This window comes from Callithrix jacchus, chromosome 6, assembly GCF_049354715.1.
Source record: "Callithrix jacchus isolate 240 chromosome 6, calJac240_pri, whole genome shotgun sequence".
In the NCBI taxonomy this organism is placed as follows: domain Eukaryota; kingdom Metazoa; phylum Chordata; class Mammalia; order Primates; family Cebidae; genus Callithrix; species Callithrix jacchus.
The window spans coordinates 24,287,437-24,308,547 of record NC_133507.1 but is presented as its reverse complement, the minus strand read 5'-3'; the positions used below and the strand labels follow the sequence as shown (position 1 = coordinate 24,308,547).

Sequence of the window (21,111 nt, the reverse complement as noted above, 5' to 3'; positions counted from 1 at the left end):
AAAAGATTTTTAAATTAGCCTGGAGTGGTAGCACATGCCTGTAGTCCCAACTACCCAGGGGGCTGAGGTGGGAGGATCACTTGAGCCCACAAGTTCAATCAAGGCTGCGGTGAGCTGTGATCATACTGCTGCATTCCATACATGGGTAACAGTGAGACTATTTCTCAGAAAAATAAATAAAATTAAAAATTTTTAATTGAGAATTTCCATGCAATATAAAGGCATTATTGATACTTTTGCTACATTTAACCTTCTCTAGCCTTTGGTGCTACTATGTCGTTTATTTTAATTTTTCATATGTTATAAAGCCCACAAAACATTATTTTCTTAAGTCAGTAATCATTTTGATTTGCCTGTATATTTGCCTTTTTGGTACTCTTCATTGCTGTAGGACCATGCTTCTATCTGGGATCATTTCTGTCAGCTTGAAGAATTCCCGACAGTATTTCTTTTAGAACAGGTAGATACTACCCAGATTCTTTCAACTCTTATTTTTTTCTTTAGTCAAAAACATCTTTATCTTACTTTTTTCTTTTTTTTTTTTAAGAGATGGGGACCTGCTATGTTCCCCTGGCTGGAATACAGTAGCTCTTCACAGCCTCAAACTTCTAACCTCAAACAGTCCTCCCACCCCAGCCTCCTGATTAATTGAGACTAGAGGGGCACATCACTGAGCCCAGCTTACCTTCTTTTTGAAGGGTGTTTTCCTGGGTAGAAAGCTCAAGGTTGGCAGTTACTCTCATCTGTCATTTGAATGCAATTCTATTCCTTTTTCTTTCTTTCTTTTTTTTTTTTCCTGAGAGAGAGTCTTATTCTGTCACCCAGGCTAGAGTGCAGTGGCACAATTTTGTCTCATTGCAACCTGCACCTGCCAGGTTCAAGCGATTCTCCTGCTTCAGCCTCCCAAGTAGCTGGGATTACAGGCACCCACCACACCCGGCTAATTTCTGTATTTTTAGTAGACACAGGGTTTCACCATGTTGGCCAGGCTTGTCTCAAACTCCTGACTTCAAGTGATCCACCCACTCAGCCTTCCAAAGTGCTAGGATCATATGCATGAGCCACTGTGGCTGGCCTTATTCCCTTTGATTTCTAATATTGAATTATTACTTCTTTAATAATAATTATATCTTTATTGCTGGTGCTTTTAAGATTTCACATTATCTTTGGGGTTTGTTTTGTTTTTTTCTTTAGCAGTTTTATGATGATGTGCCTTGGTGTATCTTTTTTATCTAACATACATTCTTGAGTTCTTTATTTTGATTACCCCTCTTAACTGTAGCGTATCTTCTTTTCATTTTTTTAGGTAGGTACATGCATACATATCTGAACATAGTTTTCATTATCTGAAGACCTTTTTTTTCAACTAAGGAAATTTTCTTATTGTCGGTTCTTCAGGACCAGATATGTTGGTCTCTGCTCTTTATCATTTTAATCACCTTAACATTTTAATATTTTTTCCCTAGTTCTCTTCATTCTCAGAATGTTATATGAGTTTTCATCTCCATCTCTTTCGATCTTACGTAGTTTCCATTCTGTTCTTTTTTGCCTTATAAGGTGCAGATTTTAAGTTGTAATTATATATATTTTTTACTTTGTAAAAAATTATATATATTTTTTACTTTGTAAAAAATTATATATATTTTTTACTTTGTAATCTTTCCTCATACAGAGGTTGCAAATAATGAAACTTGGGCCAGATCTGGCAGGCTGATATAATTTTGTGTGTGATATTAAAACTTTTTAAATTTAGTATTTTTAAATTGGGGGAGCAGTTTACATTAAAATCTGAATTATGGGCCAGGCGAGGTGGCTCACGCCTGTAATCCCAGCACTTTGGGAGGCCGAGGCAGGCAGATCACTTGAGGTCAGGAGTTTGAGACCAGTCTGGCCAACATGGTGAAACTCGTGTCTACTCAAAATACAAAAATTAGCTGGGCATGGTAGTGCACGCCTATAGTCCCAGCTACTAGGAAGGCTGAGGCAGGAGAATTGCTTGAACCCAGGAGGCAAAGGTTTCAGTTAGCCAAGATCGCACCACTGCACTCCAAACAGATCGAGACTCTTGTCTTGACTGTTAGGAAGTCATAATTCAGATTTTTCTGAATTATGACTTCCTAAACCAAATTTCTGTTTTTCAGTCTCTTATTTTTAGACTGCTTTTACTGGCTTTGGAAAGGATTTCCTGTCATCTTTTTTTAATATAAATTTTTATTTCAATAGTTTTTGGGGAACAGGTGGTTTTTGGTTACATGGGTAAGTTTCTTAGTGGTGATTTCTGAGATTTTGGTGCACCCATCACCTGAGCAGTGTACATTGTACCCAACATGTAGGCTTTTATTACTCACCTCCTTCCCACTCCTCCCCACCAAGTCCCCAAGTTTATTATATCAGTATGCCTTTGCCTCCTCACAGCTTCTTAGCTCCCACTTATAAGTGAGACCATACAATATTTGGTTTTCCATTCCTGAATTACTTTTCCTAGAATAATGGCTTGCAAGTCCATCCAAGTCGCTGCAATGGCCATTATTTCATTCCATTTTATGGTTGAGTAGTATTCCATGGTGTATATATACCACATTTTCTTCATCCACTCATTGGTTGATGGGCATTTAGAGTGGCTCCACATTTTTGCAGTTGCAAATAGTGTTGCTCTAAACATGTACATGCAAGTATCTTTTTCATGTAATGACTTAGTTTCCTTGGAGTAGATATCCAGCAGTGGAATTGCTGTATCAAATGGTAGTTCTACTTTTAGTTTTTTAAGAAATCTCCATACTCTTTTCCATAGTTGTGGTTCTAGTTTACATTCCCACCAGCAGTGTAAAAGAGTTCCCTTTTTACCACATCCATGCCAACATCTATTATTCTTTTATTTTTAAATTATGACCATTCTTGCAACAGTAAGGTGTTATCTTATTGCGGATTTAATTTGCATTTCCATGACAATTAGTGATGAATATTTTTCGTATGTTTGTTGGCTGCTTGTATATCTTCTTTTGAGAATTGTCTCTTCAAGTCCTTCGCCCACTTTGTGTGTGGGGGGTGGGATTATTTGTTTTTTTTTCTGCTGACTTGTTTGAGTTATAGATTCTGGATATGAGTCCTTTGTTGGGTGCATAGTTTGCAAATATGTTCCCCCACTCTGGAGGTTGTCTGTTTAGTCTGCTGATTATTTCTTTTGTTGTGCAGAAGCTTCTTAGTTTAATTAGGTTCCATTTATTTGTTTTTGTTACATTTGCTTTGGGGTTCTCAGTCATGAATTCTTTGCCTAAGCCAATATCTTGAAGAGTTTTCCTGATGCCATCTTCTAGAATTTTTACGGTTTCTTAGATTTAAGTCTTTGATCCATCTTAAGTTGATTTTTGTATAAGGTGAGAAAGGAATCCTCCTAGCACTTTTATAAGGAACAGCATTTATTCCTGGATCTAAGTTTTGACTAATTAATGTTTTTAACATTTTATTGTGTTTAATTAACCTCAGATGAATTTATCAAAACTTTAAAATAAATGCAAAAATTATATATGCTAAGATTTTCCTCCCTATTTTTACATTACATCCTCTAGATTTGAATTTACATTAAGTGGAGTATTCCAAAGTTAGGAATTGAAATCAAATTGCTTTTTTTTAGGTTTATGTTTATATTTCCACAGGTCCTGCTCAATCTGGAATTTTGTCAGATCGTGAAGTGGTAAACCTCTTTCTTCATTTTACTGTCAATCCTAAACCCCGAGTTGAATACATTGACCGACCGAGATGCTGCCTCAGAGGAAAGGAATGCTGCATCAATAGATTCCAGCAAGTAGAGAGCCGCTGGGGCTACAGTGGGACAAGTGATCGAATCAGGTATCTGTCATACTGCGGACATGGGGGTAGAGTGGGAGTGGCAGTTACCATTTGGCCTTTATTTATATGTTATGGGAAATAATTAACCAACATTTCATTTTATGCTTTTTTAAATGAACTTCTAAGTTCATACAGGAAAGAAGAAGTCACTGAGGCATCCTGCCCTCCTCACTGATTTATGAGTGAGGGTGACTTCTTAAGAAAAAATTAGAGTAAGAAAGGATTGAGTTGGACCTTCTGTTAATGTGATTTCTTCCCCACCAAGATGGAGTCTCACTTTGTCACCCAGGCTGGAGTGTAATGGTGTGATCTTGCTCACTGCAACCTCCACCTCCTGGGTTCAAGCGATCCTCCCATCTCAGCCTCCCAAGTAGCTGGGATTACAGGCACACACCACCACATTCAGCTAATTTTTTTGTATTTCTAGTAGACATGGGGTTTCACCATGTTGTCCAGGCTGGTCTCAAACTACTGACCTCAAGTGATTCACCTGCCTCAGCCTTCCAAAGTGCTGGGATCACCAGGGGTGAGCCACTGCACTCCACTGTTATGTGATTTTTGTTTGGATCACCCCTGCTAATGGGCTGAGTTCTAGACCTTAGTTGATCAAACACTATTTTTACAGGCTTAGGGCTACAACTTAATAAATTTAACCTTACTATGTTTAGTGTGAGTTTTTTCTTTGCATAGATGTTGCAGGGAAAATATCTCAGTATACATTTATAAAAGCTTTGAGAAAAAAATCAAGAATCTTGAAAAATGCATACTATAATCCTGTTGAAGAAATTATCTTTGCTTTACTGTGTTTCTTTAGGTTAAATGTCAGAATAGAATCAGTGCCAGTTTTCACAAAATGTAACTTATGAATTTGCATTTATTTAATAGCACTTTAGTATAAAACTAGAAATTAAGAACAAGTTTGTTTTAAAAAAAAAAGGAATCTGGTTGGATGGGGGACTATTATAAATCTTGAGCTAACATGGAAATTAAAAATGAACTTGTAGACTAATAATAATTCACGATAATACTATATGTAAAAAAATTAAGGGATGAGCCCAAAGCTGCACACAAAGAAAAAGTAATAATTAACTACTTTTAGTAAATAGAGTAGAAATAAGTGATTTAAGCATTCAGTCCAAGTAGCTAGAAAACGAATAGCAAAATAACTAAGAAAAGAGAAAGGAAATAGATAAATGTAGAATTAATGAATTAAAAATAGTAGCATTGATAAATCCGTAAGCTGGTTTCTTTAAAAGATCAATAAAATAAATAAACCTCTGGCAAAAGTAATAAACATTCATATTTAGCGGTAAAAAGGGGAATATAATTATATGCTGACATTTTTATTTTAATTCTGGGTTTATTCTGTACTAATAAATTGAACATGTTGATGGAATGGATCATTTTATAGGCAAATATAAATTATCAAAATTGACTGAAGAAGAAAGCCTGAATAGACCAATTACCATGGAAGGAATTAAAAGTTATCAAAGAACTGTCCCTTCACAAGGTGGTTTTTACAGGTGAGTTTTGTCAAATCTTCAAGGAACAGATAGCTTCCTTGAGCATTAAAAGAACAAAATATTTCTTGGTTAATTATTGAAGGAAGCCTAACCTTTATATAGGAATCAGACAAGACAAATTCTAGATCAATCTCAGTATAAAGAAGAAATTTTGTGTAAAACATTAGGGTATTGAATCTGTACTTAGAAGAATAACACTGGATGAGCAGAGTTTATTTAGAGATTGAAAGAATGGCTCTGTATTGGGAAATGTGTTAGTATAATTCTCACAACAGATCAAAGAAGAAAAACAATTTGATTTCAACAGATGTCAGAAAGGCTTTTGATAAAATTTCACCTTCATTCCCAATATAATTATTACTAGGTTAGGCCTAGAAAAATACTTGTTTACATGATAAACTGTTGAAGCCTCAAGATAGAGATTCAGACTATCCATGCTCTTTTCAGCAGTGTTACTATAATTCTGACAATTTGCTAATGGCATTATATACATTAATAGTTAAAACTCTATCACACCCAGTTCTTTTTTAATAAATATTTTGTAATTCCCACTTTATTAACTGAAATAAAATTCATAGATAATATGCTTTATACATTTTTAAATTGATAAGTGATCTAGTTATAAAGGAGAAATAAACGTAACTGATAGTAAAATGTGTAGTTCAATACATATACTTTGGGCAGGACAATGCTAGAAGACAAACTGAAGTAGTCAGTTGCCGTACATATATGTATGTATCAGCACGATGAGGCAGTTTTACCTGCACAGTACAGGCATGTTAGGTCTTAAATGCCATGAGCAGCATTGCGGCCACATACATTTTCTTTAAAGGTTCCAGATAAAAAGCGTATATGTAATTGATCCTATTCAAGGTGTCTGTATTTCTGAACTTGCCTACTGGCTGAAATTTGTCTGTAACCTGTAAAGCCAATACTCAGGGCACTTTCTTAGTCTTTTTCAGCAAAGACTTTAGTTGCCAGACCAGCATGTTTCCAGCTGCAGCTGAACAAGGCAAGGCTCTACTTTCCTGTTTCAGCTCTTCTACAGTGGTGGAGACAGGGAGGGATAATGCAGTGGAGTGCAAGAAACTGGCTCTTTGGCAAGTTGGGTGTGGCTTGAATTCCAGCTCTGGCACCTCTTAGTGGGGCAGCCTCAAACAAGACACTTAACACTTCCAAACTCTGTTTTCTGTTTTGTGGAATAAAGAAAATAGAATATACTAGAATGAGGTGTTTGTTTTGAGATGGAGTTTTGCTCTTGTTGCTCAGACTGGAGTGCAGTGGCGAGATCTCAGCTCACTGCAACCTCCACCTCCCGGATTCAAGTGATTCTCCTACCTCAGCCTCCCAAGTAGCTGAGATTACAGGAATGTGCTACCACACCTGGCTAATTTTTTTTCTTTCTTTCTTTCTTTCTTTTTTTTTTGAGACAGAGTTTCACTCTTGTTGTCTAGGCTGGAGTGCAGTGGCATGATCTTGGCTCACTGCAACATCCACCACGAGGTTTCAAGCAATTCTCCTTCCTCAGCCTCTCGTGTAGCTGGGACTACAGGCATGTGCCAGCATGCCCAGCTAACTTTTTGTATTTTTAGTAGAGAAGGGGTTTCACCATGTTGTTCAAGCTGGTCATGAACTCCTGACCTCAAGTGATCTGCCTGCCTCAGCCTCTCAAAGTACTAGAATTACACACATGAGCAACTGCACCTAGCCAACAGAATTCTTAATACTTAATTTGGAAGAGTACATGTTTCTCTCTCTCTCTCTTTTTTTTTTTTTTTGAGAGAGGGAGTCTTCCTCTATTGCCCAAGCTGAAGTGCAGTGGCATTATCTTGGCCCAGTTCAACCTGCGCCTCCCAGGTTCAATTGATTCTCCTGCCTCAGCCTCCCAAGTAGCTGGAATTAAAGGTGTGCACCACCACACCCAGCTAATTTTTGTATTTTTAGTTGAGACGAGTTTTCACCATGTTTGCCAGGCTGGTCTCGAACTTCTGACCTCAGGTGATTCACCCACCTTGGCCTCCCAAAGTACTGGGATTACAGGCATGAACTACCATGCCTGGCCCATGTTTCTCTTTTAATAATAGTAATACAGATGACATGACAAAGTATTGTAAAGCTATAGGAAGTTAGTGCTGTATGGAACAGACTATAGATGTCAGAAACTAACCTAATATAAATGAACATTTAGAAAATGATATGGCTAGGTATACTGGCTCACACCTATAATCCCAGCACTTTGGGAGGCTGAAGTGGGTGGCTCACTTGAGCCCAGGAGTTTGAGAACAGCCTGGGCAGCATGGTGAAACTCCATCTCTACAAAAAATACAAAAATTAGTCAGGCATGGTGGCATGCAGCCGTAATCCCAGCTATTCAAGATGCTGAGGAAGGAGGATCGCTTAAACTTGGGAGGTTGAGCCTGCAGTGAGCTGTGATCTCACCACTGCACTCCAGCCTGGGCAACAGAGCAAGACCCTGTCTCAAAAAATAATAAGATAAAGGCGAGGTAAGGATTAACCACTGGGAAAATTAAGTTAGATCCTTACTGATCCGATGTAGCAGTATTCATGTAAATAAAAATTTTAACATTAAACAAAACAGAAGCCATGAAAGTGCTGGAACAGGTGAATGTTTGTATACTGTGAGGATGAGGTAGACCTCTCTAAACTTGGCATACATCATAATTTTGAAAACAGATAATTCAAAATTTTTAAGTACAAAATCACCATAAAGTTTAACTTTATGGTTAATGACAAATGGGAAACTTATTATAAGGATATTGCTAACAAAGCGTAAGTAACTATCATCTATATATAACGTGATCTTTCAAATCTACATTCAAAAGACAAACTGATCTGTAAAGAAAAATGAGAAAAGAACATGAGTTTGGTATTTCATTAGAGAGACAATCAGTGGGCAGTAAGCATATGAGCAAATGTTTTACCTCATTGATAATCAAATAAATAGGCTGGGCACAGTGGCTCATGCCTGTAATCCAGGCACCTTGGGAGTCTGAAGTGGGTGGATCTGTTGAGCTCAGGAGTTCAAGACCAGCCTGGGCAACATGGCAAAACTCCATCTCTACAAAAAAATATAAAAATTAGCTCGGCATGGTACTGTGTGCCTCTAGTCCCAGCTACTTGCGGGGACTGAGGTGGGAGGATAGCTTGAACCTGGGAGGTTGGGCTGCAACAAGCGGAGATCGTGCCATTGCACTCCAGACTGGGTGACAAAGTGAGATCCTGTGTCAAATAATAATAAAGTATAAATGTAATTTGTCAATGTCAGTTTCTCCAAGGTAAAAAGAAATGAAAAATACTCATGGTTGATAAGAGTGAGAGAAAAACGATCTTTATACCTTATGGGTTATAAAATGTTATCTTTCCAGAAAGCAACTTGACAATGTTTACCTAAAGCATTAAGACTGTGCCTTTTGGCTGGGTGTAGTGGCTCACGCCTGTAATCAAAACACTTTGGAAGGCCAAGGTAGGAAGATCGCTTGGACCCAGGAGTTCAAGATCAGCCTTGGCAACATAGTGAGAACCCGTCTCTACAAATAATATTTTTTTAAAAATTAGCTGCATGTAGTGGCATGTACCTGTGGTCCCAGATACTCAGGAGGCTAAGGCAGGAGGATCACCTGAGCCCAGGAGGTTGAGGCTGCAATGAGCCATGATCGCAGCACTGCTCTCCAGTTTGGGTGACAGAGCAAGACCTTGTCTAAATAAAAAAATAAAAATAAATTTTTTTTAAAGAATTTGACTTTTGTTTTCATCAGCAATTCTACTTCTAGGAATCTATTCCAAAGAAAACAATTAAGGCTTCATAAAATGATTTAACTATAAGATTGTTCATCATGCCATTATTATTTAATAATAAAAACTGCAAATAACCTAGATTATCCAACAAGGGATTAGTTAAATATAGTGAATTGGGGGGTGAGCATGGTGGCTCATGCCTGTAATCTCAGCACTTTGAGAGGCTGAGGTGGGCGGATCACATGGGTCAGGAGATCGAGACCATCCTGGCTAACATGGTGAAACCCTGTCTTTACTAAAAATACAAAAAATTAGTTAGGCATAGTGGCACATGCCTGTAGTCCCAGCTACTCAGGAGGCTGAGGCAGGAGAATCACTTATTATTTCCACAGTGCCAAGCCTAGTACCTAAATATGATAGGCCCTTGGTAAGTGTTTTTTGAATTGATAATTGTCAGTTTGAGATGCTGGGCTTCAGTCCTAATGACTGGCATGTCTGCAGTCATGAAAAAGATGTACAAATATTTGGACTCATATAACACTAAAATTATTACAACAAAAGTGGGTATTGAGGTTAAATGCTTTTACAAAACCAGTTTTTCTTAGGTTCCTGTTAAGTTCAAATTTACTCTAGAAAGTAAGTTTTTTGGTAAGCAAACAGATGACATTTCCAAGGATATCTAATTTGTATTTCTTTTTATAAGCAAAACTGGATGCTCCAGGTAACACTTAAAAAAATTACAAACCTTCAGAATATGAACACATGGGATTAATTATGTTATTTTATTTTTGGCTTCTTTCTCTCAGGTTCACAGTTAATAGAAGGATTTCTATAGTTGGATTTGGCTTATATGGATCTATTCATGGCCCTACTGATTATCAAGTGAATATACAGGTACAGTTTCCTCCCCACCATATATCATCTTGAAATATAACAAACAGGCAGCTTTACAATAAGATATTGTTTTGACAGGATTTAAGTTTTAATATGATTATCAAAGGAGTTGGAAGGCCTATTAGCATGGTAAGCATAGAGAATTCTGTTTTAAAGTTGTTTCAGACTTTTTAGTCTGGTTGTGGGGTCTTTCACAAAAGTATTAGCATATAAGGAGCTCTCCTTTGTCCGGGAATCCCTTCTATTAGTACTTCCTGCTTAAAACACCCTCCTACCTTTTTCGTGGCACTGTCAACTCTAGGACTGAAACTGTCTAAATTTCTTGTAACAGGTGTGAACATCCTATGACTTCTGAGGGTCTGGCAGACCCTGGTTTATTCTTCGCTACTTTTTTTTGAGACAGGGTCTCACTTTGTCACCCAGGCTGAAGGGCAGTGGTGTGAGCACAGCTCTCTAGCCTCAACCATCCTCCCACCTCAGCCTGCCAAGTAGCGAGGACCACAGGCATGAGCCATCTTGCCCATCTGATTTTTCTTTTTTTTTTGAGACAGAGTCTCGCCCTGTCGCCCATGCTGGAGTGCAGTGGCATGATCTCGGCTCACTGCAACCTCTGCCTCTTAGCTTCAAGCAATTCTCCTGCCTTGGTGCCTACCACCATGCCCAGCTAATTTTTTGTACTTTTAGTAAAGATGGGGTTTCACCTGTTAGCCAGGATGGTCTCGATCTCCTGACCTTGTGATCTGCCTGCCTCAGCCCCGCAAAGTGCTGGGAATACAGGTGTGAGCCACCGTGCCCAGGCTTTTCTTTTCTTTCTTTTTTTTTTTTGTCTCTCTGTGTTGCCCAGGATGGTCTGGAGCTCCTAGGCTCAAGTGATCTTCCTGCCTCAGCCTCCCACAGCATTGGGTTTACAGGCATGAGGCCCCTGCATCATTCTTTAGGCTTTCTCAACCATGTAGTTCTTTCAGATAGGGCACTACTCCCTGATCTGGAGGAAAGTTAAATACCTGTCTCCTTCCTTTTCTTATTAATAAACCAGTGTTCTTTACACTATTGATTGCACCCCCCAATTAGTAAAATTATTTTTTAAAACACATCCATATTGTATTTTTATTTATAAACTTATATATATGCAATACTGCATATATTTTATGTATAAATTGAAATATGAAAAATGTGAGAAAGTACACTGTTTTACATTTTTGTTTATCAACAGAACCCACCATCTCTAAAATGTTATTAGTCTATTCTCTCTTTTTTTTTGAGACAGAGTCTCGCTCTGTCGCCCAGGCTAGAGTGCAGTGGTGTGATCTAGGCGCACTGCAACCTCTGCCTCCTGGGTACAAGCAATTCTCCTGCCTCAGCCTCCCAAGTAGCTGGGATTACAGGCATGCGCCACCACACCTGGCTAATTTTTGTAATTTTAGTAGAGACAGAGTTTCACCATGTTGGTCAGGCTGGTCTCAAATTCCTGACCTTGTGATCCGCCCACCTTGGCCTCCTAAAGTGCTAGGATTACAGGCATGAGCCATCGCGCTCAGCCTGTTAATTTTTAATAATAAAAACTTTGGTTAACTTTGTGATCAAAATCCATTGTTAGTTTTCAAAATTCTGGTTTCTTTTTTGTGATACAACAATTCAGACATCTGGCTTGATTACAGCAGAAAAAGATACCATACTACTTCAAAAAGATGATAGCATCCTCCAAATGGAAGAATTGCATTATTGGCTGTGCCAACAAAATTATTCTACTTATTTTCTAATGCTCTACACTAAAATTTATTGTGAAATTCAGCTGCTAAATTTACATCATTCATGTCAGTTTGTTGTGCTTATGAACCAATTAGAAAGTTATATTATTATTATTTTTTTTTTTTGAGAGAGAGTCTGTCACCCAGGCTGGAGTGCAATGACACAATCTCTGCTCACTGCAACCTCCATCTCCTGGGTTAAGCGATTACTGTGTCTCAGACTTCTAAGTGGCTGAGATTACAGGGTTGCGCCACCACATCCCACTAATTTTTTTTTTTTTTTTTGGGGAGGAAGGCAGGAAGGGAGGGAAGGAGGACGGTAGGGAGGAAGGCAGGGATGAAAGAAGGAAGGAACGGAGGAAGGGGGGAGGGAGAGAGGGAGGAAGGGAGGGAAGGGAAGGAAGGAAATCAAGCAATGAGAGAGACATTGCCGACCTGGATCTAGAGGTTTACACGTTGATTTCTTTTTTTGGAGAGAAGGAAAGAAAAAAAATAAATAAATAAATAAAGGAGAGGAAGAAAGAGGAGGAGAAAGAGGGAAAGTAAATGGAAATGTTGCTTTATTCTGAAAAAAATTGGGTATTAATAATGGCCAATCAATGTTTCATTTAAACCTATGGGTAGGTGTGATGTGGTATTGACAAGAATGTATATTTTGTGTATTTGAAGTGGAGAGCTCTATAAATATTTATTAAGTTTACTTGTTCTGGATCTGAGTTCGAGTCAGAAAACTTATTAATTTTCTGTCTCATTGAGTCTAAGTCTCTATGTATCTGGGTGTTAGGATCATTAGCTCTTGTTGTTGCATTGATGCTTTTACCACTATATCTTTGTTGCTTTAAAATCTACTTTATCCGATACGAGAATTGCAACTCCTGCTTTTTATTTATTTATTTTTTATTTTTGCTCTCCATTTGGTTGGTAAATCTTTCTCCATCCCTTTGTTTTGAGTCTTTGGGTATCCTTGCATGTGAAACAGGTCTGGATGTAACCTGCCGTTGGGTTTTGGCTGTGTCTTTTGATTGGGGGATTTAGTCGATTTAAATTTAGGGTTACTGCCATTTGATGTTAACTGGCTGTTTTATCCATTCATTGGTGTGAATTCTTCTTTATGTTGGTGCTCTTTACTTTTTGGTGTATTTTTAGAAAGGCTAATACTGGTTGTTTCTTTCTGTGTGTAATGCTTCTTTCAGAAGCTCTTGTAAAGCAGGCCTGGTGGTAATAAAATCTCTGAGTTCTTGCTTGTTCATAAAAGATTTTATTTTTCCTTCAGTTGTGAAGCTTATTTTGGCTGGATATGAAATTCTGGGCTGAAGGTTCTGTTCTTTGAGGCTGTTGAATATTGGCCCCCACTCTCTTCTGGCTTGTAGAGTTTCTGCTGAGAGATCTTCTGTAAGTCTGATAGGCTTGCCTTTGTGGGTAACCTGACCTTTCTCTCTGGCTGCCCTTAGTATTTTCTCCTTCGTTTCAACCCTGGTGAATCTAACGATTATGTGCCTTGGGGTTGCTCTTCTTGAGGAATATCTTTGTGGTGTTCTCTGTATTACCTGGTGCTGAATGTTGACCTGCTTTGTTAGTTTAGGAAAATTTTCCTGAATAATATCCTGAAGGGTATTTTCCAGCTTGGATTCATTCTCTCCGTGGCATTCAGGTACACCTATCAAACGTAAATTTGGTCTTTTCACATAGTCCCACATTTCTTGGAGACTTTGCTCATTCCTTTTTATCCTTTTTTCTCTAATCTTGTCTTCTTGTTTTATTTCATTAAGTTGGACTTTGACCTCTGCTATCCTTTCTTCTGCTTGAACAATTCGAGTGTTTAAACCTGTGCATACTTCTCGGAGTTCCTGTATTGTATTCTTCAGTTCCATTAATTCACTCATACTCCTCTCTAAGTTGTCTATTCTCAATAGGATTTCATCAAACCTTTTTTCAAAGTTCCTAGTTTCTTTACGTTGGGCTACAACATGTTCTTTTAACTCACTGAAGTTTGTTATTATCCATTCCTTGAAGAGTGATTCTGTCATCAGGAGGTGCTCGTTCTCCATCAGGCCTTGTTCCATTGTTTATGTGGAACTGTGATCATCTTTAGAGGGAGAGGCGTTCTGACTTTGAGTATTCTCAGCTTTTTTACGCTGGTTTCTTCCCGTCATTGTAAATTTATCTTCCTGCCGTCTTTGAATTTACCAACTTTCAGATTAGGTCTCTTGAGTGGGCGTCCAGGTTGTTAGTTCCCAGGGCCAGAGCAACAGCATTAAAACTGATGGTGCTGGCCGGGCGCGGTGGCTCAAGCCTGTAATCCCAGCACTTTGGGAGGCCGAGGCGGGTGGATCATGAGGTCAACAGATTGAGACCATCCTGGTCAACATGGTGAAACCCCGTCTCTACTAAAAATTACAAAAAATTAGCTGGGCATGGTGGCACGTGCCTGTAATCCCAGCTACTCAGGAGGCTGAGGCAGGAGAATTGCCTGAACCCAGGGGGTGGAGGTTGCGGTGAGCCGAGATTGCGCCATTGCACTCCAGCCTGGGTAACAAGAGCGAAACTCTGTCTAAAAAAAAAAAAAAAAAAAAAAACTGATGGTGCTTTTCTGCCCAGGATTCTCCTGTCTGGCTTCCTTCTTGTGTCCGTAGTAGGTGACTCTGCCTTCCCGGGGCTCCAAACCTCCATCAGAAGGGGAACCGGTCCCGTTTACTCTGCGCCGAGCGCTGCCGCGCCGGGTTCTGGTGTTGTGCGGGGGGCCCTTGTGGGTCCTCCGAACCTGTTTACTCTGCTCAGAGAGCTGCCGCGCCGAGGCGCCCGCGGAACCGCTGCGCCACGAGAGTCGCCCTGGCCACCCGTGTGTTTCCTCCACTGGGGGATCTTCTGCTTCGTGAGCGACCAGAATTTGTCTGAAAGTGTGGTGTCCTCTAGTTCTCCGTGCCTTCCCTGAGAGCTGCAATCCCGGGATGTTAGCGATCGGCCATCTTGGATCCGTTCCCTCCATCCCGCTAATTTCTGTATTTTTAGTAGAGATGGGGTTTCACCATGTTGGCCAGGCTGGTTTTGAACCCCTAACCTCAAGTGATCCACCCACCTAGGCCTCCCAAAGTGCTGGGATTACAGGTATGAGCCACTGTCCCCAGCCAGAAAGTTTTATTAATATTTTAATAAATAAATTTTAAACTCACTGAAATTATTTGACTTTTTTTTTTTTTTTTTGAGATGGAGTTTCACTCTGTTGCCCAGGCTGGAGTACAATGGCACGATCTCGATATACTGCCTGGGTTCAAGCAATTCTCCTGCTTTAGCCTCCTGTGTAGCTGGGATTACAGGCATGCACCATTGCGCCTGCTAATTTTTGTATTTTTAGTAGAGACCAGGGTATCACCATGTTGGCCAGACTGGTTGGTTTTGAACTCTTGACTTCAGATGATCCACCCGCCTCAGCCTCCCAAAGTGGCTTACAGGCATAAGCCACTGTGCCCGGCCTATTTGAAAGATTTTTTAACAGGTTAGAAAATTTCGTTTCCATGTTTTTTCCATGTTGAAAAATGTTAGCAAACCTCTGAAAAATATACAGGATTTCACAGTCACTCCCCATTGTACTTTATATACTTTTAAAAACTACTGTTAAGATCCTATTCAATAGATGCCATGAACCCACTTAAGCACACTGGATAATCAGCAGAAGGTACCAGTTCCCACTGTCAGCCTCTGTGATTGTGGAACCTTACTCTTGCATTATGTATTACAGAAGACACCAGACTCCTTGTGTACAACGTGAGGGAGGGCATCAGGATTATAGATACATTAAAATGATGAAGTATAAATACTATGAGTCAGATAATAGAAACAGGCCAGGCACAGTGGCTCAGGGATTATAGACAAGGTGGAAGGATTGCCTGAGCCCAGGAGTTGGAGACCAGCCTGGGCAACACAGCATGAGCCGATCTCTACAAAAAAATGAAAAATTATAGGCAGTGGCTCATGCCTATAATTCCAGCACTTTGAGAGGCTGAGGTGGGCAAATCACTTGAGACCAGGAGTTGGAGACCAGCCTGGCCAACATGGTGAAATCTTGCCTCTACTAAAAATACAAAAAGTTAGCTGGATATGGTGGCATGTACCTGTAATCCCAGCTACTCAGGAGGCTGAGGCACGAGAATTGCTTGAACCTGGGAAATGGAGGGTTCCGTGAGCCAGGATCACACCACTGCACTTTAGAATGGGCAACAGAGCAAGAGTCTGTATCAAAAAAAAAAAAAAGAACACAAAGATTCCTAAGGGCTTCATATTATTTTCTGTAGTTTGCTTCATTTGGTTTAACTTAAATGTAACTTGTCTCTTAAAAATTGCAGATCATTGAATATGAAAAAAAACAAACCCTGGGACAAAATGATACCGGCTTTAGTTGTGATGGGACGGCCAACACATTCAGGGTCATGTTTAAGGAACCCATAGAGATCCAGCCCAATGTGTGCTACACAGCATGCGCAACACTCAAAGTAAGAGTCATGCATGATGTTCCAGATGGTTTTCTCTTGAATGTTGCAGAAAGCGTGTTTTAGCTGAGAGTCATGGACAGCTGAGCCATTTATAAAGAGGGGAGAAAAGAAACTGGGAGCTGAAATATTCCACTGCCTTAAGAAAAGAAGTGCTTTTCTCCATAGCTCTGTTCTGAAAGAAATAGCTCTTCCTAAGAAGTAGCCTTTTGTTTCAGTAAGCAGTTGAATGTTTGGCAGAAAATAAGTTATTTTTGTAAAAATCTTTTCACTGTTTTCTAATATCTGGGCTCTGTGCTCAGTATTTTTATTCATTAATTCATTTTTTGGTAAAAGCTTCATTTTTCTCTAAATGACAGCATAAAATTTTATATAGGAATGATAATGAAATATAATAGAACATTAGTTAAAACACCACAATACATTGAGTGCTTATTAAATGAAAATTACTAAGGAATCTTTTATGCCCATTTAGGGTCCAGATTCCCACTATGGCACAAAAGGATTGAAGAAAGTAGTGCATGAGACACCTGCTGCTAGCAAGACTGTTTTTTTCTTCTTTAGTTCTCCTGGCAATAATAATGGCACTTCAATAGAAGATGGACAAATTCCAGAAATCATATTTTATACATAATTTAGCATTGTAATACATCTTGGCTGAATAGTACCCTGCAATCTAGTGTCAAAAACATAAGTAACTGACCACAAAAAAGTAGTTTGAGTGTTATGAATATTTATAATTGTAAGATAAGAACAGTTTCTTAGAGGAGATAGAAAAATGTTTAAATCTTTGCATGATTTAAAAACAGGTTTTCCATTTTCTTATAACCTTATGGGAAAAGAACTGGGTTTAATGGTTTAAAAAAAAGTACAGTTATTTCAGCTTCATCTTGTATAATTTCATAGGTTGGCTGACTTAGGATCTTTCAATAGTTTTGGAATTGAAAGGTTCTTGTTATATATAGCTAGTTTGGGTTCATTTTTGTTTTAACTATTTTGAAGGTTAGGTTAGATGGGCAAATTAGGCTTACCTATTTTGAAGGTTGAATGAAAAGAGATGAGTCAGTATTTCTACGGAATTCCTATTAACTCAAATAACTAATTTCAGAAAATTAAGAAGCTGACTTTATATTTGGGGGTTTAAAATATCTGGTTGTTAGCATTTGGAATAGTGCTAAAAAAGGCCTAATAAAATGCCCAAGAAAATTTTCAGTGCACTTACACAAAAGAATATTTTGAAGTAGTATAGTAATGTGTTATGCAGTACAGTTTTAAAGCTATAAATGGAGTTTGTGTAAATTCACAATAATGTGATGTAAACGGGATCTAAGACTGGATTCTGTCACTAAACGGCATCACTATACCTGTCTTGCTGTGTGGAGGACGCTGTTGATAATTCCCAAGATTGAGATGATGATGGTGATGACGACTGGGTGAACAGACGTCACATCAACATTGTGATAATCCTGTACAGCAAGCAACCAAATAAAATACTAACATTTCTAACAACTGCTCTGACATTGTAAAGAGATCCAACAGAATCACTCCTGCTGAAAAATACACTTTCTGCCACCTACACATTTCTATCTGGGAAGTAAATTTGCTTCATGGTCATGACCCTGTTAGTCATTGTTCCAGCTGTGTTGGGGATAGGAAGTATATCTGGCAGATTGACATTTATACACTTTTTTATAAAGCAGATTTTTAAATATAAGTAACATTCATTCTTTTCCCTTGAAAGTGATTCTCTTATAAACAATGTAAGTGTAATTAAGATATATCAAATAGTTGTGGAAGGAGATCAAAAATCAAAATTCTTTTAAGTATCAACTTAGATAATTTTTTCTAAATAGGATATTAAAATTTTTCACCTAACGTAATATTTCACTTTATATTGTCAAGAAAGTAGTGAGGTATATTGGTGGCTGAGGTCTCTTGAAATTGCTAAAGGGAAATTTTTCTATGTTAATGCTTTTATGGCTATAAACCTCAGTTAAATGGAATATCTATGGGATATGTGGTTCTGGTTAACTAAAAATTAACCAGTAAACATTGTAGTAACATTACAGAAAATACTTCTGCCTTAAAAAGTATGATATGCCAGAGATGAGTTAGTGTTTCTTGATGTTGGAGGCCTTTCAAATGCCTCATCTGTTGTACTGAACAATTGAAACTGCATGCAGCCATAGAAGGGACAAGAAACAGAACTGTTTACTAACTGGGACATCCCCTGGAATTTTTAAAAATAAATATATATGTATTACCCTTTTTTTGTCATTTGTCTTTTTCTTCTAAAAGTGAATATAAACACCATTTTGGTTTTTTGTTTTTGTTTTCCGAGATGGAGTCTCATTCTCTTGCCAAGGCTGGAAGGCAGTGGTACCATCTCAGCTCACTGCATCTTCCATCTCCTGAGTTCAAACAGTTCTGCCTCAGCCTCTGGAGTAGCTGGGATTATAGGCGCTCACCACCACGTCCAGCTAAATTTTGTATTTTTAGTAGAGACAGGGTTTCACCATGTTGGCTGAGCTGGTCTCAAACTCCTGACCTCAAGCCTCCCCAGAGTGCTGGGATTACAGGCATGAGCCACAGTGCCCAACTCCAAACACCATTTTGGAACAAAGGTTCTAGTTAGTTGAGGTTTAACTTTATGGGAGTAATGCAATGCAAAATAAAAATGCCTCACTGCTGACTCAAAGCAGTTCATAGGAACTGCAGTGATAACCACTGCTGCCATTTGTTTCTTGATCACTTCTTTTTGTGGTCTCAGGTTTTTCTCCCCTGTTCTAATCTCAGGAGATGGAGAATGAAGAATGTGGGAGAATCCAAGAAATAATTTTACTGTTAGAGTGTGACTGTCATCTCAGAGCTGTTTATTAGTAGTAACTACCCAAGTGACTATTATGTACCAGGCTCTTCAACAAGTACTTTACTACATTTTTTTTTTTTGAGACAGTCTTGCTCTGTTGCCAGGCTGGAGTGCAGTGGCATGATCTCTGCTAACTGCAGTCTCCACCTCCCAGGTTCAAGCGATTCTCCTGCCTCAGCCTCATGAGTAGCTGGGTATACAGATGTGTACTACTACACCCAGCTATTTTATTTATTTTTTGTATTTTAGTAGAGACGGGGTTTCACTGTGTTGGCCAGGATGGTCTCGATCTACTGACCTCGTAATCTGCCCACCTTGGCCTCCCAAAGTGTTGGGATTACAGGTGGGAGCCTCCGCACCCAGGCTACCTTATGACATTCTTACTAGTTTCTCACAGCATTGATAGGAGGTAAGTACTGTTACAATACCCATTTCACAGGCAAAGAAAAAGTTAGCTAGGCTGGGCGCGGTGGCTCACACCTGTACCAGCACTTTGAGAGGCGGAGACAGAAGGATCACTTAAGGCCAGGAGTTCAAGACCGGCCTGGGCAACATAGTGAGACCCTGTCTCTGAAAAACAAAATTAGCTACGTTGTGGTGGCACGTGCCTAAGTCATAGCTGCTTGGGAGGTTGAGGGGAGGATTGCTTGAGCCCAGGGGTCCAAGATTACAGTGAGTTATGATAGCACCACTGCACTCCAGCCTGGGCAATAAAGCAAGACCCTGTCTTAGGGAGGGGAAAAAAAAGTTCAGTAAGTGGTGGGAGGTGGAATTTAAACCCATTTACATCTCGCACACTACAGAGTTGAGAAAATATTTTGCTGGGTCCAAAAATAGTATTTATGTCACCATTCTCAAACTCTGCAGTAAGACCCAAAAATATGCTTGACTAATCCGTATTTACTGTAGAATATACTTTATATTTTAAGAAAGTGTGATATTCCAGTATCTGCCCAACAAATTGAGATTACTTGCATTATCAGAGTGTTTTTAAATTTTTTAACTTGGGAATAGATAAGCTTGTAAGACATTAGAAAAAGCAAGGTCTTCAATGCGGTATGTTACGTGTAATGTGTTTAAAACATTGTCCCGGGCCGGGCACTGTGGCTCAAGCCTGTAATCCCAGCACTTTGGGAGGCCAAGGCGGTGGATCACGAGGTCAAGAGATCGAGACCATCCTGGTCAATATGGTGAAACCCCGTCTCTACTAAAAATACAAAAAATTAGCTGGGCATGGTGGCGCGTGCCTGTGATCCCAGCTACTCAGGAGGCTGAGGTAGGAGAATTGCCTGAACCCAGGAGGCGGAAGTTGCGGTGAGCCGAGATCGCGCCATTGCACTCCAGCCTGGGTAACGAGCAAAACTCCGTCTCAAAAAAAAAAAAAAAAAAAAAACCTTGTCCCACTTTTTAGTACTTCTTCAAACCATTTTCTACTTCCTTGTAGTCATCCAGATTCAAGACCTGGAAATGTCCCCGAATTAGAAAAAACATCCTTCACAAGAAGGGTGGTACCATCACAGTCACAGCCCCAACAACCAGCCCGAGCTACACCATGTATTTATTCACATGCACCTAGTTTGTATGCTTTGAAAAATCCCTTTTCCTGTTTCTCCATTGCAAGCTTTTAAATGGAACTCTATTTAAAACTGAAGATAAAATAAAGCCTGTAGTTATACAGCTGCTGAGGAAGCTGAGGCAGGAGCATTGCTTGAATCCAAGAGCTTGAGACCAGCCTGAGCAACGTAGTGAGAGCCTGTCTCAAAGAAAATAATATGCGAACCACCACAAACATTTACAAGGGGTTTCCTGCCATTTGAATCTTAGCCTCTGTGTTTTCCCTCACTGTTAGGCAGTATGTTTTCGCACTCTGCCTCTGTCTTTCTTCCAGAGACAGGGATGTGGGCAGGAGAAACAAGTCAGGTGCACAGTTTGGTGGCACATGGGGCAGATGGCACTTCTCTTCCCCATTGGCGCAATGAACTCCTCATACC

General features: G+C 39.3%; 1 protein-coding gene across 1 annotated transcript in view; it reads left to right on the top strand.

Moving 5' to 3' along the window:
* BTBD1 (BTB domain containing 1) overlaps positions 1–18,516 on the top strand; it is a 59,395-nt gene extending 40,879 nt beyond the window's left edge. Inside the window, exons 5-8 of the mRNA XM_002749179.6 lie at positions 3,654–3,846; positions 9,932–10,019; positions 16,108–16,254; positions 16,727–18,516. Of these exons, the coding sequence (XP_002749225.1) occupies positions 3,654–3,846; positions 9,932–10,019; positions 16,108–16,254; positions 16,727–16,885 (587 nt within the window). The 3' untranslated portion in view covers positions 16,886–18,516. The remainder of the gene's footprint in view (positions 1–3,653; positions 3,847–9,931; positions 10,020–16,107; positions 16,255–16,726) is intronic.
* The last annotated feature ends 2,595 nt before the right edge of the window (positions 18,517–21,111 follow it).